The 27026-nt window shown below is 37.9% G+C and overlaps 3 protein-coding genes and 1 long non-coding RNA gene across 8 annotated transcripts; 3 read left to right on the forward strand and 1 right to left on the reverse strand.

Moving 5' to 3' along the window:
- The first annotated feature begins 365 nt into the window (after nucleotides 1-365).
- LOC144034872 (tetraspanin-8-like) lies at nucleotides 366-17034 on the forward strand. Of its 4 annotated transcripts, none has more exons than XM_077543984.1 (12): nucleotides 414-451; nucleotides 8449-8503; nucleotides 11450-11621; nucleotides 12687-12765; nucleotides 12975-13040; nucleotides 13136-13252; nucleotides 13963-14037; nucleotides 14126-14221; nucleotides 14291-14380; nucleotides 16226-16288; nucleotides 16404-16483; nucleotides 16585-17034. In XM_077543984.1, exons 3-12 carry the CDS (start codon nucleotides 11557-11559, stop codon nucleotides 16601-16603), a joined length of 750 nt encoding a protein of 249 aa, XP_077400110.1. In that variant the 5' UTR covers nucleotides 414-451; nucleotides 8449-8503; nucleotides 11450-11556; the 3' UTR covers nucleotides 16604-17034. The 4 variants fall into 4 exon arrangements, with proteins under 4 accessions (XP_077400107.1, XP_077400110.1, XP_077400106.1 ...); XM_077543980.1 differs by having other exon boundaries at nucleotides 433-451; nucleotides 16404-16487; XM_077543981.1 differs by lacking the exon at nucleotides 11450-11621 and having other exon boundaries at nucleotides 366-451; nucleotides 16404-16487.
- A 137-nt stretch (nucleotides 17035-17171) lies between these two features.
- On the reverse strand, nucleotides 17172-23066 carry LOC144034871 (tetraspanin-8-like). 2 transcript variants are annotated; one of them, XM_077543979.1, is made up of 10 exons: nucleotides 22561-23066; nucleotides 21932-22288; nucleotides 20896-20961; nucleotides 19692-19805; nucleotides 19524-19598; nucleotides 19367-19465; nucleotides 19205-19291; nucleotides 18180-18239; nucleotides 18019-18102; nucleotides 17172-17949 (listed from the first exon to the last, which is right to left on the reverse strand). In XM_077543979.1, the coding sequence occupies exons 2-10, from the start codon at nucleotides 22163-22165 to the stop codon at nucleotides 17845-17847; spliced, it is 924 nt and encodes a 307-aa protein (XP_077400105.1). In that variant the 5' UTR covers nucleotides 22166-22288; nucleotides 22561-23066; the 3' UTR covers nucleotides 17172-17844. The 2 variants fall into 2 exon arrangements, with proteins under 2 accessions (XP_077400105.1, XP_077400104.1); XM_077543978.1 differs by having other exon boundaries at nucleotides 19205-19465.
- On the forward strand, nucleotides 19154-20955 carry LOC144034874 (uncharacterized). Its single transcript, XR_013288309.1, has 3 exons — nucleotides 19154-19294; nucleotides 19723-19854; nucleotides 20840-20955. It is a non-coding gene; the product is annotated as an uncharacterized LOC144034874 (long non-coding RNA).
- LOC144034873 (ras-related protein Rab-19-like) lies at nucleotides 22716-26699 on the forward strand. Its single transcript, XM_077543985.1, has 4 exons — nucleotides 22716-23469; nucleotides 24507-24690; nucleotides 25984-26087; nucleotides 26190-26699. Exons 1-4 carry the CDS (start codon nucleotides 23275-23277, stop codon nucleotides 26376-26378), a joined length of 672 nt encoding a protein of 223 aa, XP_077400111.1. The 5' UTR covers nucleotides 22716-23274; the 3' UTR covers nucleotides 26379-26699.
- Nucleotides 26700-27026: the final 327 nt, after the last annotated feature.

Consider the following 27026-nt stretch of genomic DNA (forward strand, 5'->3'; position numbering starts at 1 on the left):
ATTTTTAGAATTTAAAATAATTTTATGTTTTATTTAATTCATTAACTTCTAGTATATGTTTTTTTCCAGGATTTTTAGGGACTGAAGTACTGCGTGGATGTGAATATTATGCCCGTGTCCAAATTCACAAGGCTGGGTCCTCCGAAGACTGAATTTGTCGGCTGCATGACGTCACTCCCAGCGCGACTCGACACCACGCACAGACTTACACATGAATGGAGTGTCAGTGCTGCTTGTCGGTAGCGCATTGACCGAGAATCCATTCTTGTGTAAATCAGTCATAAATCCGTGCGTGCTGTCGAGTGACGTCATGCAGTCTCATTATTTTCACTTGTGTTTGCTACGCCCCTCCCTTATGTCTCCACCAATCAGATACCTCCTTCATGTTTTGTCCAGGTGTTTCTCGTTTGTTTGTTTCTGTTCTGCCTTTGTTTGGCTGTCATCATAAGTGGTGAGTGTTTGTTCTTTGTGCTGCTTTTTTTTCCTCACAGTTTCTCTGTTTTTGGATTTGGAATAATTTTTTTACCCTGACTCGCCAATGTTTGAGTTTTCCACTACACCAACTATCTAAACATAAGATCATCTTCAATATCTCCACACATTAATCTGAGGTCATCAACCGATTTTAACTTAAAACTTTAATACAACTAGATGGTACTTAGGAGGGATTCTTTCACACACCACCAGAGGGAGCCGTCATAGTAATAGTGGTACACATGCCACATTGAAAATAACTGCTTTTGGGTTAAAGTGGTTGACGCACCTGCTAACTAATTGTGGCGCACTGTCAATTAGAGAGAAGGACACAATGTAAGGAAAATGCAGTGAATTACTACTTTCAATGTTACGCCAAGATTGCAAACAACCAGTCAATGAAAGGGCAGCCAGTGGCTACTGTTAAAAATCAAGCAGGGTAGTAAAATACTGATTGAATAAATAAATAAATAAAAATAAAGGGGTGGGGGACTGGTGGAGTCTTGGCAAGAATTCTCTGCTCCACTGATTGTCTTCCTGTTCAGTCCCTCCACTTCAATCAGTATGTTGAAATTCTCAAGTGCAGCCATTTACAAAGCAGAAATATTGCCAATCGCAAAGCCCCCGTGCCCTACAAGTGCGCCGCGCCAGTGAAACAGCTTATTCACAACCTCGTTTCCAGTGAACGTTTGCAATTTATCATTTGCTGGTCCTTGCAGACAAGAGCGGCAGAGTTCTATTTCACAAAAGGAACAGCATACAGAAGACGCAATATCCACAGAAAATAGCTCATGGGAGTAAGACTTAATAGTTAGCATTAGATGCTAGCTGTCTCATTAGTCTGTACCTGTTGTTAGAGAGATGTTAAGTGTTTTTTGTCATTGTGTCAATAGGGTCAAAAGGATTTTGGATAGTGAATATATGTCAGTGACTATTGTTGTAATATTTTAAATGTGTTGTTCCATAGTTTATGGACAGTCATAACACAATACCCTATTTATCATTGCTCGTTATAAGCTATATCTGATGCAAATGTTGAACAGAGGGCGATGGCAAAATAAATGTATTCTTCCATCCACATGTTTGTGTGATACTGCTAACAAACCATTAAAAAAAAAATGTTTTTTTTTTAAATAAATGGCACCTCTCGTCCTCAAAACATAATCAATCCCATCACAAAATTGAATTTGTGAGAATCCATATTTGTCTCCACATTAAACCACTTAGGCGATAAGATAATTCTTTTAGTATTAGAAAACCGTGTGTCCTTGAATATCAGGCAGCTGATGACTATTCATCATCTAATCATGACGTACATCCGGCAGATTGCAATATATTCAGCTATAAAGAGAATTTCCAGACATGTTTAGTACAAACATGAATTTTACATCTTTACAAATATGAGTCTAGCAGTGAAGCGACGCTTATCGCCCCTAGTGTGCTATGCATTCAGTTTATTTATCGTTACAGAAAGGCTGAAGGGGCGTGAAGGACATAATCTCCTAAGTGAAAAGAATTGACTGTTTATTTGAACAGGGGGCAACATCCATTCAAATCTTTTTCACCTATTGAGTGATATAACCAATGTCAATTGGGACTCTGCAGAGACTTTGGATTTACCCTCAATAAGATCACAATAATTGCCTGTCAATATTCTACCTTGACGTGTAAAAAAGTATTCTTAATATCCACTCAAACTGTGCCGCAAACATTTTGTTGCCATTCTTTTTTTTAATTCCGATTTAATGGCTGAATTCACATGCTCTTCAACAAGGTAATTTTTCCCACCTTTGAACCAGGATTGTCAGGAACCATTATGCTTATGGCACTATTGATCCACACGTAATTAAGATTAATTTCCACAATTCTGCTTGGCAACAACAATATCACCTGTGCTGTTATCAAACATGGAGTTTCAACATGTATGAAGTTACTGATATTTTGTTTGAACATTTAGAGGTTAGTCATAGTCAAGAAAGATTATTTTGACATTTCAAAACAATTCGCAAATCTTCATAAGCTTTAAACGGCAAAAGCAGCCAGTGGAAGGTGGGCAAAACAGTTAAATCAGTATAAAGTAGAAGAGTATAAGTGACATTAAATGCTACAATAAATGAAAGTCAAAGTAAAGTGGCCAACTGCCATTTTTTTGGGCAGCTTTTCCAGAATTCCAAATTTTTCCCTCACAAAAAAAAAACATATAAAGTAAATGACCTTCAAAAATAAACTTCTTGACCCTAATTTTCATACACCAATAAATCCCCAAATTTCACATTTCTCACGTTTCTCTAATTAGGTGATCATTTACATATTTAACTCCTCCTACCACATTTCTTAACCAATTCAAGCCATTTCAATCGAAAATGAATTCCACAACATTTCACTTCTGTTCTTTCTACAGAAGTTGCATTCTCTAATTTGAAACAGTATATGTAAAAAAATATATATATATACTGTATGAAGAAAGCATTCAATTGAAACTTAAAACCTACAGAAGGTTACAAACATCTGTTCATATAGCGACACAGGCCAACCTGCAGGGTTAAAAAAAAAACATTCAAGTGGAATTTTTCTTCAACGTGTTATTTCCAAGCAGCAAAAGTATGTCACCAGCCGCCTGGATGTTGAGAATGCCTCTCCGCGAGATTGCTTGTGTTTATCAGCTCAGACGGACTGGTGCCTGCAGGCGCTTCGGGCCTCTTTGTTTCATTAGCATCATTTGATTACCAGCATCTGAATGTATCACTGGCATCACATTCGCAGCTGAAGGCGCCGTCTGTGTTTGAGTGGGATGATAGTGGAAGGAATGTGACTCAGAGGCAGAGACTCGGGCGTGCAGCATATCCTCACGCCTATATCGGGAGGGGGGGGGGGGACAACTTTGTGGGAAAATGTGAGACTTAACCCCGCCCTCCTCAAAAAAGCTCATTGGGAAAAATATACATGTTTTAATATTTATTCTCCTATCGTGGACTCCCGCATACTCGCGGCTTGGTAACCGTGGATTTATTTTTTCTCCACCACTTTTTAATTTTGGTGCGGGGTATTTGGGGGGATTAAACCACCATTTCTTGTGAAAAATGTATATTGGAGGTTTATCAGCATTTTTTTTTCTATTATTTTGGGGGTTAAGAAAAGAAGAAAAAAAAAGTTGTAATGTCACAATTCACCACTAGATGGCAGACATGGCTCTCATAAGAGGTGAGTAGGCCTAATTTATTTGATTTTTTTGCCGATTTGGAATGACATGCAGTACAAACATAGTACTTGAACAATATTACAATTGTGAGCGGTTGAAAGCTTCACAAAATGAATACTTGCACAACACAAGCAAACCACCTTCACATGAGGCTCATATATACTATTAACTAGCATACTAGCCTGAACTCAACTTTTGTTATGTACAAAGTACACGCAATAATAAATGTTAGGGACGAAGTAGACTTGCTTAATCTGGATAGGCTACATCCATAAAGAACATTTTAATACGCTTTAAAAAAAAAAAAGTCAAAGACTCATTAATACAATCCCAATAGAGATGACCACGGCATGTTATTTCAGTGAACATAATCAGTTCATTAAAAAGATTATCTTAAAGAACTGCTTTATCCGTAATCACGTTCTTTTGCACTCAGTTAATGACAAAATTGAGTCACCCAATAAGTTAGATGGCAGATTAGCTTTCTGTTTACTGTTGGTTTGCGTTCTATATGTTTCACAGTTCTGACCTAACCCAAATGAATAATCTATTTACATACCAGGCTGCCCTTAAATTAAGTCTGGGTGATGTGAACATATTTATAAAAAACATTTTTTTTAAAAAGTACACAGCATACAAACACAATGTGAAAAATCAAGTATCCTTCAAATGTCAGGAGTTGCTTGGCAACAGCCGCAGAGGTGAATTGCAGTGCAAAATGGTGGCAGAACAAAACAAAAAAAAAAATTCTAAATAAGTGTGAACCGTTCTTAAAAGCTACTATAGGGCGTGTGTAAAAAAAATTTAAGAATGAAAAGCCCTTTTAGACCATATACAGTACATCCACAGTGTGTGCGCTAAATTAATTAGTACATTTGCATCCCTCAAGGACATATTATAGCTTTGCGGGTGGGTTAACTCATTCGTTGCCATTGACGTCTATAGACGTCAAAGATCCATTTGAACTGGACCGGCCACAAATTAGTTTTTTAATATTGTAATTTCGTTGGCGGTAATTGGTGTCAAAAGTTTGCGAACCACTAGGATAAATTATACCCAAATGTTAACGCTGATGTCATTCGAACTCTTCTCAATGAAACTGATGTTAAAAAGGCGCTCTGTTCACACCGCAACTCCTGGAAGCAGTCTTTATCCCGCTGCCATAGCGACCGTGGCGCATTCGAGTCGTCAACCTTTAGTTGAAGGTGCCAGATATTCTGTTCAGCCGTAAAAAGCTGTCCTTGGGGGGTTCAACTGAAAAGATTTGAGCCATAGAAAATGCATTCTTTTCAATATTAGCGGGCCAATGAAAGGAAGTCCTTCAAGACCCTCCCTTGCAAACGCACGTTTTTATTGTGCAAGTCTGACCATTTGAAGGCGCAGTTGGTAAAGCAGCTAGCAGGTGAGATGACACAAAACAAATGGCCATCCTCACGCTCTGCTGGCATGAGGAATGACAGCTGCAAATTGTTGACCTTGACCTAATCAGTCAGTGGAAAGAAGACATCATTTCTCATTACTTTCTGTCTAAAAGAAATCACGTGATTTATGACCTCATCTGTCTACCTGAGGGATACTGTAATTGTTTTCAAGAATTCCAATACCTTTACTTTAGTGTATGCCCATCAGATCATTAGTTTTTGATAACAAAAAAAGTATATTCTGGAATAGGCTGCTGTGGTTCTCAAATTTTATTGATTGATTTATTTTTAGTTTATTTTAATAAAACTGAACTGTAAGTCGCAAATGAATTTGAATCATTAAATCACTCTATAGTGATTTGAAAATAAATCTTTAAAAGAACTTTAAAGTGCACATGCAGCCATTTGAGAAATCATCTAAAAAATAAAAAAGTCCCATTAATTTGAACGTTCAACTGTGTTTACAACGTATGAGGCCACTTAAATGATTCTTTTTTATTTTATTTATTAATTTTTATACTTTTACTTTTTTAAATTCAATTTGTTCAAATTATTTTTTAGAGTGGGTTTGTTGGTTTTTATTTTGGGGAAAATGTTCTGCTTTCGTATGGATTTTTTTGTTTTATTTTTTATTTTTACTTTTACTTTTTTATATTCAGTTTGTTCGAATTATTTTTTAGAGCGGGTTTGTTTTCATTTTTGGGAAAATGTTCTGCTTTAGTATGGATTTTATTTTTTATTATTATTTTTTTTTTACTTTTACTTTTTTATATACAGTTTGTTCGAAATATTTTTTTAGAGCGGGTTTGTAAGTTTTTAATTTGGGGGAAAATGTTCTGCTTTTGTATGGGTTTTATTAGTTTTAGTTTCTTAAGGTATGGAGTATTTGTCGACTGCAAGATAATAATAAAAAAAGTCACAAAGTAATGTGTATACTGTAAAATAAACTGCAATTCCCAAAAGATTATTCAACTTTCCTTCGAAATGTAAAAAATTCCCCAAATATACTATATATAAACTAGACATACATTGACAAAGATGAAAATAAAGCTATCAATATATATTTCAAAGCTTTTTCCCCCCACTCTATATGTTGTACTATTGTGTAAAAGTGTGTACTCAGTACATGCTACACATGTGAGGGGCCTCTTTTTTTTTTTTTTTTTTTTTTTTTACAATAATTCAGTCTACTTCAAATGGTTTGTTGGGCCTTTCCCTCCATTTGCCCTTCAAACAACATTCATCCTTGTGGCGCCATGGCAACAAGGAACACTCACAACAAAGCAGCGACAGATATGAAAAGGCTTACTTACGTAAGATATATTTGAAGGAAACCGTGTTTTCGATTCAACTGTGCCACTGACAAACAAGCTTGTTATTGCTGGTCTGTGAGAGTCCAAAGTCGCTGGGAAACAGCACCGCTGCTTCAACTTCATGTGTGGGAACGCAAAATTGTTTTATTTTTGTGTGCGGACACTTTTTTTTTTTTTTATTACTGTCAAAACAGATCAAATTTGACCCAAACACTATATAAGGGTCATCTCATTTTATAAGCATTAGCATTTGATAGCCATGCAATGTTTTTCATCAATGACAACAAATGCAACATGTGTATTTATTGGAAGATATAATTGGCAATTTCAAGTCACTCTAAAAACATGAACCAGTTTCACCGCAATTGCACAAAGTTACTTCCTTGACAATCCTCCTTCAGATGTTGCAGTTTTGACCTTGGGAGGAATCAGCATGCATGGCAAGCGAAGGCCCATCAAAATGGAAATGATTACGGCTCTGAGCAGAAAAGTGGAAGTGGACGCATCGTGTGCCCGATGAGCCGGACAGGGGCCGCTGAAATCAGTCTGGTGTGATGGTCGAGCGCAAAAATTCCCCAAATTTTGACAACTGGGACAATAGAGAAATCGGTCTGTAATTAGTAAAACTGTGTTTGCAATCATTTTTTGTACAGAGGTATTACTTTGGCAATTGTCAACTTAGTCGGGAAACAACCAGATTCAAATGATAAGTTAAAGATATAAGTGAATTGTTTTACAATATTTAAAATGACCCTTTTAATCAAAAACATATCAATATAATGACAATCAGTTGATGTTTCCTTTCGGCACTTATGGATAATGTTTATCACTTCCTTTTCATTGGTTGCTGAAAGCAAAAATGAGGAAGGATTCATTGTAATAGTTGTGTTTTGGTTGTTCCCTCCATTGTTTGGGATACCATTTGCCAACTCATTTGCAAAGAACTGGTTGGAATGATTTATGATATCATTCATGTTATTTGTGTGCACCGTATTTGTCCATAAAATAATCAGGGTATGTCGTTTTTGCAGATTGTTGCTTAATTAAACCACTGAGTACATCCCAAGTTCTTTTTATATCATTTCGGTTTACTATGTCTGATGATATTATTTTTGTATCTCTTATATATCTTAATTCAGCTTCTTTTGGTTTTTTTTTATATTATATACAAACATAAATCATACACACTGTCTCTTTAATAGCTTGATGATGCCATTTCTGCTGAGTCATTTATCTCACTTTTTTTCTCTTCCTCCAGATGGCTAAACAAGTTTGAGTAACAGAGTTGTCTGTTGAGCGCATAATTACTATTATTGTTATTATTATATCAACAAAATCAAAATTTTAGAGGTATTTTGCTCTTTTTTCCTCCTATCCTATAGCTATAGTTACATTTTGTCTTGAGTGCTTCTTTCCGGATTCGGTGTATTTTATGGTGGGGACGGGAAATGTCATGTAAAATGTCTAGAGTGACTCTACTGCCATCTAGGGGTAATGACGGCACACAACATTTAAAGGTACTGTAACAAAAAATGTTGCTTCTCCATTATCCTAAAATCACTGCTTTTCAGGAAGAAAAAAAACATTTCTGCATAAGCATTTCTTCTAATTAGGATTATGCTCTTCAAGCTATATAAAATGTGTCTTAAGTAATCATTTCATTCTATTTATAGCTGTAGTCTAGACTCGTGTTCTGCAATTCGCCTCTTGGATCTTTCTGTTTGTTATAATTCTACTGCTTGACCGTTATTGCTATAAAAATGTATTTCTATTTTTGAAACAGCTTTACTTTCTTGTTTTTGTAGTCTTAACTGACAAGTATATCTTTTATATGTACAACTATATACACATGCTTATTTTCTTCTCAATTTAACAGATTTATTCTAAACCTAATGATTTATTTTCGACTGCAGTGATCAAACCTTCCACACGCTATCTTCAACATTGTTGGAATCCTTTGAAAATACTACACTGATTTAAAATTTATTTTGATATATTTTTCTTTTTTTTTACATGGAAAAACTCCCCAACAAAATTCCAGAGACAAGATGGGAACGTGAACATCTGGTTGAGAAGGAGTTTCATCAATGAGGATGGTGAGTGTTTGTTTTAGTTTTAATTATATGTTATTGTAAGACACTGTATCATTTTTGCAAAGTTTGAACATTAACAACAACTTTGTGCTTAAATATAATAAAACGAATCTAATAATGATTAAATACAAATGTATTGCACATTTAAAGTAAAGTAAATGTAAAATGTTGACCATTTAAAAGCAAGGTTTTGTACACTTATGTTTAACATAACCACTGGACCGCCAGTGATTCTTTTACGTACCACTAGAGGGCATCTGCCCTACTGCCGTGAATCATATCAAACTTGTCAAAATATATTTTTACTCAACATATTGAATTGAACCTATAGAAAGGTTTATTATGATTTCCATCTGAAAGTAATCGTTGGGTTTAACTCGTTAGTATTCATAATCAAATCAAATGATTGAAAATTTGAACATTAATATTAATAAATATTTCTTTAAATTTTGAAAAGTCAAAATAAATAAACTGCACAAATTTAATTAAATTTTACTTGAACGATATAACTTCATCAAAACATTAACATTAATTACATTAAGTAAAAATAAAAATACATTTAAAAGATTTAATTCGAGATCAATTAGAAACTGAAAAATGAAATGACTAATCTCCAGTAAGGTTGCGTTAGTGTGAAGTACTTGTTTTTAATGTGATGAGTGCAGGCAAAAAAAACAACACCAGCATATTAAGTACCTCTAAGGATTAAAAAAAATAATAATAATAATATTGTTACTTGGTGTTATAAATAAACTATGACTAATATTTTTTATGATTATTGTCATCCTCCCCCTTTAAAAAATAATTTAATGGCTCCCAACTCTTGATCTGTTTATGCCGGAAGGCTTCTTCGCATATTTTTCTTTGATAATATAATCAAAGAGTTGAGCCCAATTAATGTCACTACTGTACCGACGCAGCTCCATTTTCTTTACAGATTCATCACAAATCAAGATACTTATCGCAGACAAAGCAATATATATATATATATATATATATATATATTTTTTTTTTTTTAAACTGCCTCGTCTGTCTCCTGGAGTGTTTCTTTCGTGGTTCCCCCTTCCCACTCCAATAATCCCTGACAAATTGGTAACAGTGCGAGCAGCAGTCATGTGATCCAACCTTGAAAAGAAGTCAAAATAAAAGTCAAAGATGAGCTGGACTAGACACACAAAAAAACGCAATTTCCGGAATGCAAGAGATAAACGCCTCCAAAGTAAAGGTCCACGTGCAGTTCAGCTATCCAAAGCGCTTGCACAACTTCCCCTCAAACTTGCTGCATGTCTACATGTTGATCATATTACCACTAATGCGCTTGTGCTTAGATAGCTGTTTCCAACTCACTGATTTTACACAGTAGGGGGCGGTGGGGGTGAGGGCGTAGCGACATCTATAGAGTAGTTGAAGGGTTAGCTTGTGATTTTTGCGTTCATCTCCCCAAAACCTCAAGTAAAAGAAGTGCCGATTGTTTTCCCGCGCATGTGTGGGCAGTGCAAATACTCCCCACATGAAGTCATGTATTCCCAAAACAATCCAAGTCTGTGTCAAACAAATGATTTCTCGGCTTTACGCTTTGTTCCCGGCGCCCACGGCAGTCTCATTTGCTCAAAAATCACTATGCCAGGATATTGGCCAAATTTTCTCACGGTTTCCTTGACAGGCGGCGGTTTACCAGTACGTTTCCTCCTCTCTAGGCTTGTCACGTTTTGATTGGTCCCCGACCCCGTTCTGTCAAGGCTTTCTAAAAAGAAAAAAAAGAAACGTGGGCAATGGGCAGTTTTAGTACGCTGCAACTCAATAAAAGTTGAGTTTTCTGTCAAATTCAACAAATACAAATTCACTTAGAAGGTCAGGTCCATAAATATTCTAGTAGTATTATTATAACATAATAAAAGGGAACAAATTCCATTGGCAGCCATGCATTCCCACGACACTTTCTGACTCTCGCCAGGCACCCACGGCAATCATTATGGAGGGTTAAATCTGCCCAAATTCAAAAATAAATAAATGACTAGATCAATAAATAAATGACTAAAATTTAAAATAAAAACGGATATAAAAAAAGATATATAAAAATAAATAAATATAAATGGAAATAAAAACAAAAAATATATATATATTAACATAAATAAATACATTTGTATTTAATTTTGGAATTATATTTTGTCATATTTTTTCACTTTTCGTCATTTATATATATATATATATATATATATATATATAGATATATATATTATTTTTTTTGTATGTGGGTGAGTATGTGCGTGTGTGTGTGCGTGCGTGTGTGTGTGCGTGCGAGTGTGTGTGTATTCATTAGTTCACCTAAAACCTATTAAAAAAAATCCCATACTAATAATATAAAATAATAATAAATTGCCAAATGCAGAAACCTCAATGTAAGTTATCACGATGTGGTGGCTCTCGCTAACAGGCAGAATATATATATATATTTATTTTATTTTTTTATGTAGTCATTTATTTATTTATTTATTTTAATTTTGGCAGTTTGGGTCCATACTCCCAGGACGAAATGTTATTCAAATGAAGGGGCGGTCCTAAGCGTGTCTTGGGTTGGACACCGCCGTTGCCAACTGCCTTTCATTTGTCGAGTGAGCGGCTCGGCGAACAAGGAAGTCTCGAAAGACTTGAATGGAGAGCTCCAGCAATGGACGACTATCTGGTCCACTATCAATAAATATATTAAATATTAAATTAAAAAAATTAAAAAATCTTATATATATATATATATAGTTGTTTTTATTTCCATTTAGATTCATTTTTTAAAATTTAATTTTCGAATTATATTTCTCTATATCCGCTTTTATTTTCACTTATAGTCATTAATTTATTTATTTATTTAGTCATTTTGGTCCTCCATAATCATAGTCTGTCATGTTTACCCTCCTGTTCACCCGTGTCTTCTTTTTGTCCGTGGTGGCCTGGAAGATAGTGTAAATGGAAGACAGTGTAAACGTAGCTGAAAATCCCAAGACCGCCCCCGCCCCCTGTGAGGATTTGGGAAGAGGAAAAGGGGGGATGCAAGCTTGCCAAGCATGTGGAAATCTGGCCCCGGTTGTTTACGTAACCGTGACATGGAAGGAGTGAACGGAATACCAAGGTGACGTGTTGCACAGATGTTTTATGCTCTCGCCGTGACCCCAAAGGTCAACCCCGCTGAAGGTTGGAGACATGGCTGTACCTTATTTTGCCGTAACTGCTCATCATCATGTTAGAGCTGGAGGAATAACCCTCTGAATTTTGTCATTCATTTCACGTCCTACAGGTGTGGACAAAAATCTTGTTGCATCCATTTCTAGCAACAAAATATTCGTAACATAAATAATTTTACATATTTTACACGTGTGTTGCTTTTTACCTGTTTTGAGGGGGCTGGACTTGATTAATGGAACTTTGTATATGTGTAGCCTATACAAAAATATTATTCTTAGTGGTATCTGAAGCCCTCAACTTATCTTGACAGTGTTCTTGCTGTGAGAATCAACATTGAACGCTTTCCTTTTTAGGTTTGAATAAGGATGGGAAAAAAACAACACTAAAAAAAGTCAGGTTAGGTTTGGATGTTTTTGTGCAGTGACTCGTCAGGAAGTGTGTCTGTGTGTTAACTTTTTGTGCACTTCTACCACACCAAATGGCTTGTGTGTGCGCGCTCGGGTTACAACCCCAAGACAATGCGTGCTTTATTATTGCTGAGAGGGAACCAAGTCGCACCAGCGTCTGCCTTTTTGTGTGTGTGTTTTTTTGTTTTTAATTCCATCAACAAGTTTCATATCCTCTTTGTAGCCTTAAAGGCACTGTGACAATATTTGAAAATTTGCATTCCTTTGCACGGGGCACATCTGGATGGAAGCGTTGGGGGGGGAGGAGTTCCCCCTCCTTACATCAGGAAAAAAAATAAAGCGTGATGGATGAACAATGCGCACATCTGTTCAACTTTCTTCCCAAATATCCTTCGTTTCGCACCCCCCAGTCCCCAACGCTGTTCTAATCCAGCCCCCCCCCCCACACCCCACACTCACACACCTCCCCTCCATTTCCTCTGCTCACCAGCAGAACAGCAAGTTAGGGAGGAGGGGTGCAGTTTTTGTCTTTTTGTTTTGCACATTTGTAAACGTCAGTGCGCCGTGAGGACATATTACTCTACTTTTTGTTTGTTTGTCTGCAGAAGGATTGCCGGAGACAAAATGGGGAAAGTGAACATCTGGTTGAAAAGGAGTTTTATCATTGCTGCAAGTCTAATGACGGTGAGTGCTGTTTTTTTTTGTGGTTTTTTTTATGCATACTTTTCCACCGCATTATTATGCAGCATTACTGCTTGTCGGGGCTCGTGCAACATATTTCCAGTGGAGGACAACTGATTTCGTAACAAGCTCCCCAAAGGTTATGGAGTAGCTCCTAACTTGTGTGTTGTCAGTGTTAACAAAAGTTGTATTTGTTTTTTTCCTCGTCACAGATCATTGGAGCGCTCATGTTGGCTGGAACGCTGTTCAGCCACGGGCACTTCTCACGAGATGAGCAGGTAACACAGCGAGGGACATACGTAACTGTCGTTTTTTTGTTGGTTCACTTTCCTATTAAACCCTCGTGAGAATTATTACATTGACAAATCCACAGATAGAACATATGATCATGGGCATCAACGTCATGTACACTGTGTCCATCCTGCTCCTGCTCCTGCCCATCGTCGGCTTGTACGGGGCCTGCAAAGAGAAGAGATGGGTGCTCATTGTGGTAGGTGAAAACACACAGGAGGACAAAAGTGGCAAATAGAAATAGAGATACTTGTGTAAAAAAAAAAAAGTTGATGCGTTACTAAAAGACTGTTTCTAAAAGTGTGGTATGAGTACCTCGAGTCTAGTGGTATGCGGGCTCTCTCTCTCTAGTGGTACGACTGTATTTAATCCAGAACAATATACATGAATACCTGTATTTGTTAAAAAAATCATTTCAGTTGTATTTAACTTTTTCAGATGCAACTGGGGCCTTAGGCAAGGTGGACGGAATTATGAACAGTTTTAACCCGGAACCTGCAGTCCAAAAAAACAAAAAACAAAAAAACAACATCATGAAGAGCCCATTAGATAATATGGATGAATTTGGGGTAAATGAGAGGTATTTAAAATAGCAGGTATATGTTGACTAGCATTGTAAATTAATGTGATTGGTTATTTCTAAACATAGGCTCATCCCTCTTGTAAGAGGGTGTGCTCACTTATGCAACTTCAATCTCTAATCTACCAATAATCTCTTTTTCTTCCCCTGTTGAAAAAAATAATAATTAAAAAAATCACTTGCATTCTACAAGTGATAGTGAAAAAAGTTTTGGAATACTTTATTTTGGTGTCCTTTTTATAGACCACAAAAACTTGGTATTTGAAAAGTGGTGCGTACACTTTTTATACCTACTGCATTTTTGACCCGTTTGTTGTTTTGTATCTCAGTTCACAATTGGAACGATCCTGTGCAGCCTGTTTGTGCTTTACTTGGCCGTCAATATACTGATCATGCGATCTGTGGTAATGCCAAGAGGCGTTTTCTTCACTTTCTCGCCAAATCTGAAGAATTACCTTGCAAGTATTCCAATGCGTGTTCTCTCTCTTGCAGATTATTAATCTCGTGTCCGGATTGTACCTACACATGCAGCCAATTAGCAACGCCAGTGAGATGGATCTGGCAGTCCTGCAGGAGACCCAAACAGAAGTGGGTGACATCAGCTGGCGCAAGGACAAAATGGAGGAGGACTTCTCTGTGCTTATGTTTGCTTCCTAGTTGGAGTGCTGCGGAGTGCAACAGGGCTACATGGATTGGGGCTACAACATCTCCGAGTCCTGCCTGTGCAACGACACCTTGGCCGACTGTGTGAGTACGCAAAATATGACACATTTGATCATGCATAGTGAAGGCATTATTTGATTACTTTATTAAGTGTAATCTTTTGCGTGTTCAAATAAATTGCAGAATTGAGATCGTATGAAAAAGTTCCTTTAAGGAGTTTATTTAAGAGCTCTTAAAGACACAGGAGAATTGCTTACATTCGAAGGTGATGTTAAGCCTCCAGTGTGACGAATATGATAACATACAGTTGCTTTATACTTGAAAAAAGAATACTCCCGCCCTTAGACTTGACAAAGAATTAGTGTTCTTAATAAGCAGACATGATGATACTGATACGATTATCTCAGCTCCCCACCAGGCTCGGAGAAATTATGTAGACAGGCTTTGACCTTGGACCTTCAGTTTTTACGACCAAATGACTAATGACATGAGAACTTGACCACTTTTAAAACATACACATTCTTATCTCAAGAGCTGGAAGGGAGTGAGAGATTCCAATATATTTCACAAAAACATTATCACAGTGTTATTCATTTAACTACACAGTTATATGGCATCTATATACTTATAAGTAAATTCAAAAACAGTAAAAATATAAATTGAAAATGTTAAATGTCAACAATAGGCGAAAATGTACAATGTATAGAGACTATAATTGTAATACTATCCTGTGCAAAAAAACGGCTAATCTTACTTCAGCTAGCATTTCCTTTGTTTCTTTATGTATTGTACTGCCCCCTGATGGCCAAGGACTGCACACCACAGGGTGCCATACAAGTTCAAATTGTTCAGTTCTTTACATTCTCTTGTCAGGGGTCAGCAACCTTTCCTGTCAAAAGAGCCATTGTAGGCCAAAGAAATAGCAAATGCGTCTGGAGCCGCAAAACATTTGATGATTGTGATGAAGGGAACCGTGTGTTCGTGTTAGCCGAATGTACTGACTCAGGGCCCGAGAGCTAATTAGAGCTGCACCAAAACTGAAAAATATGCAGCATCCAAGACTTTGAGATTCCTTTTCTTACCTTTGGTCTTCTGTTTATTATTATTATTATTATTATTATTATTATTATTATTATTATTATTATTATTTCCACGCTTTGTTTTTCCTTTTTTCGTTTTTTTTTGTTTGTTAGATTTTCTGCCTTTCTGTCAAATTTCTGACATTTTTGGCAGTTTTATGGACATATGTTAATTATTTGCCTCTCCTTCCTTTTTCTAGACATGTTACGGTGATTTTTTTAAAACATTTTTTTCTGCCATTTTTGGCAATTTTGTGGACATTTTTGGTGATATTTACGGGATTTCTTTTTTTGGGGGGGGGATATTTTATAGTTACTTTTACATCTTCTTTCCTGCCTTTTCTTAAATCAATATTCTGACTTTTTGGGCAACTTTGTGGACATTTTATGGTAATTTTCAGAATTTGTTCTTTTGTTTTTGGACATGTTATAGCTATTTTTTAAACATTTTTCATTTCTTTCTTTTTATTAAATTCTCTGACATTTTGGGCATTTTCTTGGACATTTTATGGTAATTTTTCCCCTTTTCCTCCTCCCTTTTGGACATTTTTGTCTTTACCTTTCGTCTCTCTTTTTCTGACAGCTTAAACATTTTGGCTCTGACATTTTTTGAATATTTAATTATTCTTTTTTTTAATCAAAATTATTCATTCAATTTAATATTTTATCTAAAAAATATATAAAATTTAAACAATTAAAATAATTTCTACTAATGGTTTAAGAGCTCCACTGGGAGCCACAGGTGAGGGACTTAAGAGCCACACATGGCTCCAGAGCCGCATGTTGCAGACCCCTGTCTTATATGAATAGAAGTTCTTTACTGGCCCTGTTGCTGTCATTTGTGTCCCAGGTGGCCGCCCCCAGGAACAGCAGCCTGTTCATAGAGAACACGCCAGTCATGATTTATAAAGAGGTACAGTACATAGTTTTGTTGAGCATTCACGTAAATCCGTACATAAAAACTGCTGCAATCGAATCTCATACAGTTCATCAGTTCAAATTTGGTGAAATGTGTTTGTCTGTTGCAGCCGTGTCTCCCGATCCTCATCTCACATTTAAACGTGGCCATCAACCTAGTGGTGGGCATCTCAATGGGCTTGACTTCACTGTGGGTACGGGCGCTCTGGATGTCTGTCCATCAATTAAAAAAAAAAAAACTTCTGCACAAGGACTTTGAATCCACCACACTGGCGTCTTGTTCCTCCCCAGATGTTGTCCTGCGCGTTGAGCATCGCCATCCTGTATCAGCTGAGACCGAAAAAGGACACGTTGGTGGTGGCGTACAGTCGAGAGGCCAAAACGGGCAACTACGCCGTCCTCGCCGAGCCCGCCGAGCCCGGCGAGACCGTCGAGCTCACCTGATCGCCTCTCCGGAACGAGTATCGGCGCGCCAGAAAGTATTAACATCCAATATGTGACCTCTCAGGTCAAATGTGCGAAATCAGAGATTACTTCTAACTTAACCGGAATTCGCATCCTCTGATTAGTGAACGTGTTGTATTGTGTGCAATTGAACAAGTGTGCGAGTCCTCAAATGACTTTTGCATGTAAAGGAATTTCATGATGATGTTTTAGCTGTGATGTTTACATTGTTTCTTATTGTTTGTTTTAAAATTGAACATTGAATTGTGCAATAGAATGATTGCATTTTTGCTCTTATTGGAAAGATTAGTTTGTTTGTTTTTTGTACATTTAAACAAAAAGGGGATTACGATTTACATATACCGGTTTGACATTATAGCTTTCAACCCCAGGATTTTACCTTTTTATAACTTTGCGTGCATGACAAAAACAAATAACAATGATCACATTTTATTTCCACTATTTACAATCAAGTATATCACTTTGTACAATAACTGATTACATTAAAAGTTCATTTGACACACATAAAAAGAAAAGTTATCCCAAAAAAGCATGAAGAATATACATTATTGTCTTCTAAGTGCACAAATTCTGCCCTCCAAATGAAATGGATGAAATTATAAGAAGTATTTACAAAATCAAATGTTGCGACTCTATACATGTGCTTTTATGCAAACTGAGGTTTCCAGTGTATACAATGTGCAGTCACATTCTCAGTCATTTCTGTTTAATGCTGTTTAGCTTTTCAGGCCTACAGCGGCCTGGTTAAATAACATTGCAAACACTGTGCTACATACATGAGAAGTCGGTTAAATACATTTATAACATATTCACCTGCCTTTCTACGTGTGTGGAAATCTCATTCCCCCAGTGCATGCTGGGATAGTATGCTGGTTAACGCCTGCTAAGATAACCATACAGATCATAATTGTACTTGATAAATGTTAAAATGGGACCATCATTTATAGGCAAAAATGCATGTGGGTTACATGTCAGGTTTACGTGCATTTTAAGTGGTACATGTTCAAATGACGGCCTGGTAATTAATGGTATACAGCATATTGTGTTTGAAATGTGCAAATTCAAAGAAGATTCGCTGCATGATGACTAGAAGGCACCGGGTACGTAGCGATTGGATTGGAGCAGGGCCATGAACTCCTGTTTGCGCTTCATCTGCACCATCAGCTTCAGGCTCATCACCAGCAGAACCGCCTGAAAAAAAGTCGCACATTAATGCTTGGATGGTGACGCAGAGTGATTAAAAAACAAAAAAAGACCTACCCATAACACACCACTTCCAAATTTAATTCCCATGGCCAATGAGAATGCTCGCTTCAATGCCGAGACATAGATTGGTAGGCAAGCCTGCGGATTTAACATAGTAATAATTTAAAAATATAAATTAATACAAAAATTATAGTTTTTTTTATTTTTATTATTACCTCCTGATAGACATATTGGTTCTTTGGAGCCCCCAGAGTGGCGCTGCCTCGCAGTCGTATCTGATAAGAAAAAAAAATTGAATGAGAATAGCGGTGGCAGTGCTTCTAGAAAAAAACAGAGGGCGCTGTTACGGCAAGCCCAACTAATATGTGCCTCCACACAGTGCCAAAGAAGAAGATAAACAGGAAAAGAGTCAAGGCAAGTTTGTCATACATTTGTTGATGCTGGATAGTTTAGAGCTGAAATAAGTTTCTTGAATTCTTTAATTTACTATGAATGGAGTGAGGATGAAGTTGTCAGTGTTTACTTTCAGTATCTTGGCTTTTTTTTTGGTAACTTGGGTAACTTTTATGCTACACTTTGTTGTTGTATTGAGTTTAAAATCTTAAATGGATGGATTAGACACTTTTTTAAATGTTTTTTTGTCCATCTCTTGATAACATGCTTAATAATTTTTATATCGAAAACATATTTGAACTGCAAAATATTTGGAAAAATATTTAGTTATGGGGGAAAAAAATACATTTTAAAACATTTTTTAAAAATATTTGTCAATTTTATAACATTTGTGAAAAATATATATCATTAAAACACATTCTAAAGTATATTTACAGTATTCAATATATTTTTAAAGAAATTACTTTCATTGTTAATTTTCTTGATTTTGATTAGTTAATTATGATATTTGATTATTTTCTTGATTTTGCTATTTAAAAAAAAAACACAACTAACACAATTCTTTTTTTATTCAAAAGCCCATGCCTTGACAATTTATGCATGGGAATAAATTCTAAAATATATCAAATGAAATGGTATGTTGAAAAAAAAATTCATTAATTTAAAAATCTAATCTTATTTTAATCAAATAGTTTATTTTCCAATGCTCATCCTTTGATGACATACAGAAATGCTGACTATATAAACTGGAGTAAATGAATCTAATTTTCTTTCTTTTTCTTTTTCTTGCAGGCCTGCATACTGTACAGTATATACTGTAATGTAAAGCTCTTAAAGGGATACTCACACATTTCCCCGGTGACTGACAATGACAAGAAGCGGGGATGGCTGTGCCCCAGTCTTTATAGCCTTCAATGAGCCCACAGCATTTAAACTGGTGAGCACACACACTCCATTTATTTATAGAAATGGGAATATACTGTATTGATGATGAATGCCACATGCTTACGTGTGCTTGAATACTATGAAGTAAAGTCCTGTTGACTTTGCTGGTGGCACTCAGAGGCATCATGGACAGCAACTTGGACTCCTCTCTTGCCACCCCTGTCTAAAGAGAGCCTCTTAAATTGGATTGAAAATGACCACACAAGGAGTTTTTAATCTACCTCATAAATGTCCTGGTAGCTTAGCGCTGTTTTGACGATGATTGTTTGACTGGCTGCTGCCATCCCGGCTGCAAACTGCACAGGGAAAGTCACAAAGCAGAAATAAAAAGTCGACACACCCCTGCTGATTGTGTTCATAGTTATAGAGAGAGGGAATATTCTAATTACCAGAATTAAACACCACCTCCTCCCCGTGCAGGCGCCGAACACGCCGAGCACGGACATCAGCAGGCAGGCAATCTCCAGGATGTACAGAATCACCACGGACACGTTGGACACCAGCTGAGAAGACATAAGCGGCGTGTTTGAGACATACTACTAGCGACTAGGGGTGGGAATCTTTGAATGTCTCACGATTCGATTCCGATTTTTGGGTCTGCGATTCGATTCAGAATCGATTTTCGATTAGGAACGATTTTGCTTCAAAATGTTTTGATTGACAATGATTTTTGCTTCAATCTATAGATGTGCAAAGAATTGTAATGATCTACTCCAGTCTGACACGCTAATGCTAATTAGCGCGCTACTCACGGCACTTATCACTCAAAAGAACGGCTACGCGCTGAGAAAAAAAATACTTTTATTGGAATAACGTGATCGTGACTTTCCTTCTACTCTCTAATGTGACTAGAACTTAACAGTGTATTAGACCGCGTGGAACCACACTGCCCCTCAGTGGCCAAACTGGTTACAACATGAACAGCGCTCCAAATAAAGGCGCACACAGACAAAGGTGAGACAGTATAAAATAATTTAAATAAAATCGATTTTGGGACATTTAAAATCGATTCTGAATCGTACTAAATGAGAATCGTGATTCATATGAGAATCAAATTTTTGGCACGCCCCTACTAGCGACATCATAGAATTAAAAATGACACTGTTTATATTACATTATATAAAAACATTAGCTGAGTTCAAGTTTAACATTATGCGTTAAAGTCAGTATTCCAGTATATAGACAAATTGGATTTTATACTTCAGTTCGTGTGTCTAATGACCAGTTAATATAATCCTATATTTAACAGTGTGACTGTTATTGAAGCTGTTTCTAATACAGTATTTTGTAGCTAAACAACAAAAATATTCAAACTACAGCCACAGTAATAAATATTGTTATATAAGTATAATATAATAGCTTTCGTTGTTCACGAAATAAATGTTATTGAGTATTTCCTTGACTACGATGATTGTTTTTGAGGGCTGTGACGAGGACAGCAAGGTCGTAAAAAGGGGAGGGTGCATCCTTGGGCCATGGGGTGAAAGTTCATGGTCACGTATATGCGACGTGACGATAATTCACTGCCTCGCTCAAGGGCACGCCAGTGGAAGAGAGATGCTTGCCACAACCACAACACTTTAAGAGTCCCACCTGGCCCGCTTGCAGGAGGTCCCGGTGGCCCACCGCCGTCATTGTCAGCATGAAGAAGCACAGAGCCTTGGGGGAGGTAAACAACACAGAATACTAAGAGGAATAACAGGAATCTGATGGGTTCAAGACGTTTATTTTTTTATACCTAATTTACAACATTGGCTCAATAGGTCATCATTCATCAATTTGCGATTCATTCAGCCTTTTCCAGGCCAGTAGACTTTTATTGGGAGACATGGCCTGGTTGCCAGCCAATCGCAGGGCACGTATAGAAAACAAACACTCACATTCACGCCTGTGGTCAACTAAGAGTCTTCAATGAACCGAGCATGCAAGTTATGGAAGTCATTTTACAATACTATAAATCAGTGATTCGCAAAGTGCAGGCTCCATCTGGTGGTATGTAAAAGAATCACTCCTTAGGTACAGTTTAGTTATGTTTAACTTTTTAGTTTGAATTTAATCTCTATCTGTTTGTTGTTAAATTTGCGTTACATTTTATTAACTTTAATCATTACCCTTTGTTAATATGTAAAGGTGTCATATGAGGGTTTCAACAAGGACTATGATTACAGTTTAAAGGCCAGTGTCAGGGTTCCAAATTCTCTCTTGCCTTCCTCCCTTAAATAAGTTAATTTAAAATGTAGGCTATATATATATATATATATATGTGTGTGTGTGTGTGTGTGTTTTGGCCCACCCTGCATGGGCCTAAAGTAGGCTATACGTTTTTTATACAGTATGTAATATATATTTATAGTACCTATATGAAAATATGTAATTATGTAAATGCATTCTCAATTTAAAATCCCCAATTAGAGGCGCTTAAATGTCATTCGACAACAGTCAAAAATGAGCATTCTGATGGATTGACTCCACGTGACGTCATCCGTGAATTCTATTTTAGTCTAGACCGCAAATGTTGTGGACAACCAAACACATAAAGCAGCATGGTGCACAAGGCGGGCCGTCCCCAGGCCCCTTTTTTGCACAAGTTGTATCAATTCATCCCTCAACCGGGCGGAAATGCACCTACCATATTGACGGCGCAGGCGAATATGAACGGCCTCTTCAGGCTCGTTTTATCCGCCACCACGACCACCGCATTCCGCTGCATGTTGCCGCCGCAGACCCCCAGCTTTGACAACGCCCCGAAAGCACACGGGAGAAGGAGAAAGTGCCAAGATGTGTGCTGGTGATGTTTAGGACGTAACGGCATCCGAACGCGTGCTGGGACGTCGTCACAGCGATGCGCTGGATGTTGCTGCATTCGCGGTCACTCGGAATTCTTGAAATCGCCGGGGATAACGTTGCGTGTGACGTAACCGGGAGTTGGAGGTTTAAATGCAGTGGCGGTCATAACTTGAATGGAACTCTCTTTGCCCTTTGGAACCTTTCACCACAGCACACACAGCAACGAAAAAATATATGTAATTATTTTTAATCAAATAAAAATGCAGCATAATAATAATAATAAGAAGAAGATCAAGGAACCAAATATAAAATTAAAAAAAAAATTGTTTTTTTAAATTACATTTTTGTGGCTATCAAACTGACTTGAATACATACATACAAATAAATACATTTTTCAAAACAGTTGCATTCCATACACCCCCCCCCCCCCCCCCCACTTACAGATACTGTAAACTACATTATTGTTGATACCATTTAAAACCTGAAGCAATTCAAATCAGGTTCGGTGCAGGTGAACTTTCTTTCCCACAATCCAGCAGCCTTAAAGGAACAGTAACCTTATTTTATTTAGAACAGGTAGGGCGGGATTCTATTGTTTCTCCAGGTGCTATGAAGAGAGTGAAACAGACGGGGGAGGAAGTGAAGGGAGGTACTTGTATAAGACGACTGATGACACTAAACGGGGAATGAAAGACAAGACTAAAGAAAAAACTGGTGAATAACGCGGCAAAAAGCACATTTTTGTGTGTGTTGTTTCTCTGAACGTAAAGAACATTCTGTCGAGTGGATCAGCTCAGACGTCTCAGGAATTAAAGGATGTGCTTTTTTTAAATTTATGCGGTTGCCCTTGAAAAGGGTCACTGCCTGAGGGCCTGACAACAGAGACTCCAAGCAAAGACAAAAAAGGATAGAAAACCTGGAAACAGGAAGGAAAATGTGAAGAACTTTTTAACCTTTGAACGGATCAATTTAACACCTTGACAAGGAGTCTTCAGGAAGGAACTGGTCGGACAAGATCCATGTGGACACGTTAGCGTCTATTTACCCTGCGGTGAGACATATTTGCTTGTTCAAATTGGCTTTCCCCAAACATCAAACGTCACTCTGAATCCCCGTGGCCAAAGAATCAGGCTGACCACCCCTCGGACCCCCTCACCCCCTCCATACACACCAAGCTCCTCCAGGATGCAGAACCCGGGACCTGAACATGATGACTCCTTCGACTACCTGTTCAAGATCATCCTGATCGGAGACTCCAATGTGGGGAAAACCTGCGTGGTCCAGAACTTCAAATCGGGTGTTTTCTCAGAGAAGCAGCAGAACACCATTGGAGTGGATTTCACTGTGCGGACTTTAGATATTGAAGGCAAGAAAATCAAGGTCAGTAACGAATTTATTTCCATGTAACCAGCCCTCAGGAAAGTTTGGTTTCAAATCCGTTGAAGACAAATTATGACAAAGTCCTAGCATGTGTCGGCTGTTAGCAAACATTAGTCACAAAAATTAGACTCTTGTTTTTGCCTTTGTTATTGTTTTTGTGGTGTGAGCTCGAGCTCACTGTAACACTCAGTGTAAAAAAAAAAGTTTTAATAGACTATTAAAGCCATCAAGCGGAACTTTTCTGGCTTTTAATTACAAGCAAGCCTTTGGCTCGAATGTGTCCAAAACAAGTCCGACTGGCCTCTGGAACCGAGAACCGGCTCTTCAGGTTCCTTTGTGTGACGTCTCGGTAACAGAAACACTGATAAGTAGATGAGCTGCATCGTGATTGGTTCCGTAAAAAGTTAATCCAGAGTTAATTATATGCTAGTAAACGAGCTAAATATGACAACGTTAAAAATGATTTAGCAATTTGCTACAGTGGAGAGTTTTTCAAGATCCAAGTTGTTAGGCCATTTGTTTGCTTTGACTTGACTTAGAAAACAAACACTGAATGGTGGTATTGAATTCGACAAGCAGCAGTTTGGCATAGTGAACAAATCTTCGGGAAAAAAAGAGGCCTCTAAGTCTGCTAGCTTAATGCTAACACATAATGAGAAACATAGACAAGCAAAGGAATAGCTTCTAAATGAACGAATTGCATGTAAATGTCAAATGGTCCTCAGGGGACTTCACAAAAACTGGTTTCCGTTTTCCTGATGTGGATGCCACAGTAAACAAGAGCAGCGGATGAGGGTTGCTATGGCACTTGTTGCCATAGTAACGTGGTTTGTCACATGCTCCTGTGTGTGAGGTTGATAAACATTCACACGACTTTTTTAACATGTATTATTGTGAAACAAAGTGCTTTCAAACTTTTACTTCAGTACAGAAATTGAATCATACCTTTCTTTTTTTATTATTATTATTTTTTGACTTCTACATAATTAGGTACTGAGTGTGAGTACTTTATCTCCGATCGATACTGTATTTAACAGATGCAAGTGTGGGATACGGCGGGACAGGAACGCTTCCGGACCATCACTCAGAGCTACTACCGCAGCGCTCACGGCGCCGTGATCACCTATGACATCACGCGGCGTGCCACCTTTGAGTCGGTGAGCGACTGGATACAGGAGGTGGAGCTCTACGGGGCGGCCAACGTGGTGCTGGTTCTTATCGGTGAGTGAAGCTCCTCCTCTGACTTCAACATAGTTCCTTGGCACCAAGGAATTTCTGTGAATAATAAAAGAATTAGAGATAGACCCATATGCTTTTTTCAGGGCCAATACCGATACCGTTTAGCGGTAGTCAGGGAGGCCGATAACCGATATTTGAAGCCGATATACAACTAACCATTCACCCACGAGCTAACCCCCATATAGCCGCTAAAAAATGGCTATTAGGTTAGCCCGCGAGCTAGCCGTTAGCTCACGGGCGAACCTAATAGCCGTTAATTTGCGTGCTAGCCGGTTAGCTCGCGGGCTAACCATTCACCCACACGCTAACCCTGAAATAGCCGTTAATTCGCGTGCTAGCCGGTTAGCTCGGGGCTAACCATTCATCCACTAGCTAAACCCCAAATAGCCGCTAAAAAATGGCTATTAGGTTAGCCCGCGAGCTAGCCGTTAGCTCACGTGCTTAGCTAATAGCCTTTAATTCGCGTGCTAGCCGGTTAGTTAGCGGGCTAATACCCGCTAATTCTCGAGCTAACGGTTAGCTCACGGGCTAACCATTTACCCACACGCTAACCCCGTAATAGCCGCTAAAAAATTGGCTACCTAAACCTAATAGTCGTTTTTTGAGCCTGCTAATTGCTGCTTATTGGCTGTTAGCTCTGCACGAGCAACCAATCACATGGTGCTGTGGGCGGGCCAATGTTGCAGGGAGTTAACAGCCGCTGACTCAGAGCAGATAGAGGAGAAAAGCGCCCGTCAGAGCAAAAATAACAGTTTTTAATATATTGGCCATGAAAACAAAAAAAGAGGCCGATATTCATAAAATGCTGAATATCGGCACCAATTATCGGCCGGGCTGATTATCGGTCTATCCCTAAAAAGAATCCGAACATGTGGTGGAACATTGTACTGGCATTTAATAATAAATCACAGTTTTAAACATTCTGCCTTGGCAACAAGTGATGGTGAAAGTTTGTATGACATTAAGAAATAGAGTGCAATTCTTGTTGGGCTAGCTAGTTACGTTTTCATTTCAGCAATAAAGTTTCTTAATCAATTACAGTTTCAAAACAAAAAGGCTTTCACATAGTCTGCCTAGCAACAGGTGACTAGGCAAAAGCACTTGCCGTAACCATAACATAAAATCTACAGCCACGTTGTTGCTACATTTGCAAGTTTATAGAATCAATCCTGATGACTTTTCGTTTAATGTGTACTCTATTACATTGAAAGTGTGAGTTTATGTTTTTATAATTTTGGATGGCTGATGTATGAATGTCTGTCTCTGTCAACCCAGGTAACAAATGCGACTTAGAGAAGGAACGTGAGGTTCTGTTTGAGGAGGCCTGCAGTCTTGCAAATGAAAGGGGCGCACTTGCTGCCCTGGAAACATCTGCCAAGGTAAAAAAAAATAATCAATTAAAATAGAAGGGGAAAAAACTCTGTCTGCCTATCTGTACTGTATATCAAACGGAACATGGTTTTCCGTACACATGTGTCCAGGAAGGTCAGAATGTGGAGGAGAGCTTCATGTTGATGGCGAGGGAGCTCCTGTCTCGTAACGGCCTGCAGGTCCAGCAGAACGAGCTAGAAGGCTTCAGCAGGCCCCGACTTCTCCTCAGGACTGACTCCCGTCCAGTGAACGGCACCATGGGCGCCTTCACATCCGCGGACAAGAAGTCATGTTGTTGAGGATGTGCTGAAGGGAAAAAAGGTGTGACAATGGATGCCTGCAAGGACAATAAGAATGATTGAGCGTTACTCAGTCAGGAAGTGACTGTGAAGCATTGAAGAATCAATCCGGAGATTTTACCCTAGTTCTTCGTTTCCTTAAGATCAGTTTTCTCGACCAACGAATCCCGTTGTACTCAGTGTTTGACCCTTTTGCTTGTTTGGAGGAAACTGGAGAATGAGCGATGGCGGACATACAACTGCTCAATAAATGATTGTTCATTTTTATTTTTTGATCATAATGATGCTTGGAATTGTATTAAATGTGAAGCAAAATATGCACTGTGAAACTCATTGTGATTAAGTTAATGATAGCTCACATTCTGACTGCTGTCAACATTCAGCCTCTTATGTAATTCAATGAAAGCAGCTTAGCGGTTCTGCATTCTGGGTATTTGAGATTATTTGTAAACATCTTCCACATCAAAACACAGTAGTAGGATTCATAATTTTAGGATTCTCCCCCGCGTTTGTTTACAATGTTAAGATGTTGCGGTTTAACCCCCTCAGTAATCATTATACTACGCAATGTTAGCTGGCATAGGATAATCAGGCTCTTAAAAAAATTGATGAATTATTATATTCTTAAATTTAAGTGCTCTATATGGC

The sequence above is a fragment of the Vanacampus margaritifer genome, chromosome 15 (assembly GCF_051991255.1).
Source record: "Vanacampus margaritifer isolate UIUO_Vmar chromosome 15, RoL_Vmar_1.0, whole genome shotgun sequence".
Lineage (NCBI taxonomy): Eukaryota > Metazoa > Chordata > Actinopteri > Syngnathiformes > Syngnathidae > Vanacampus > Vanacampus margaritifer.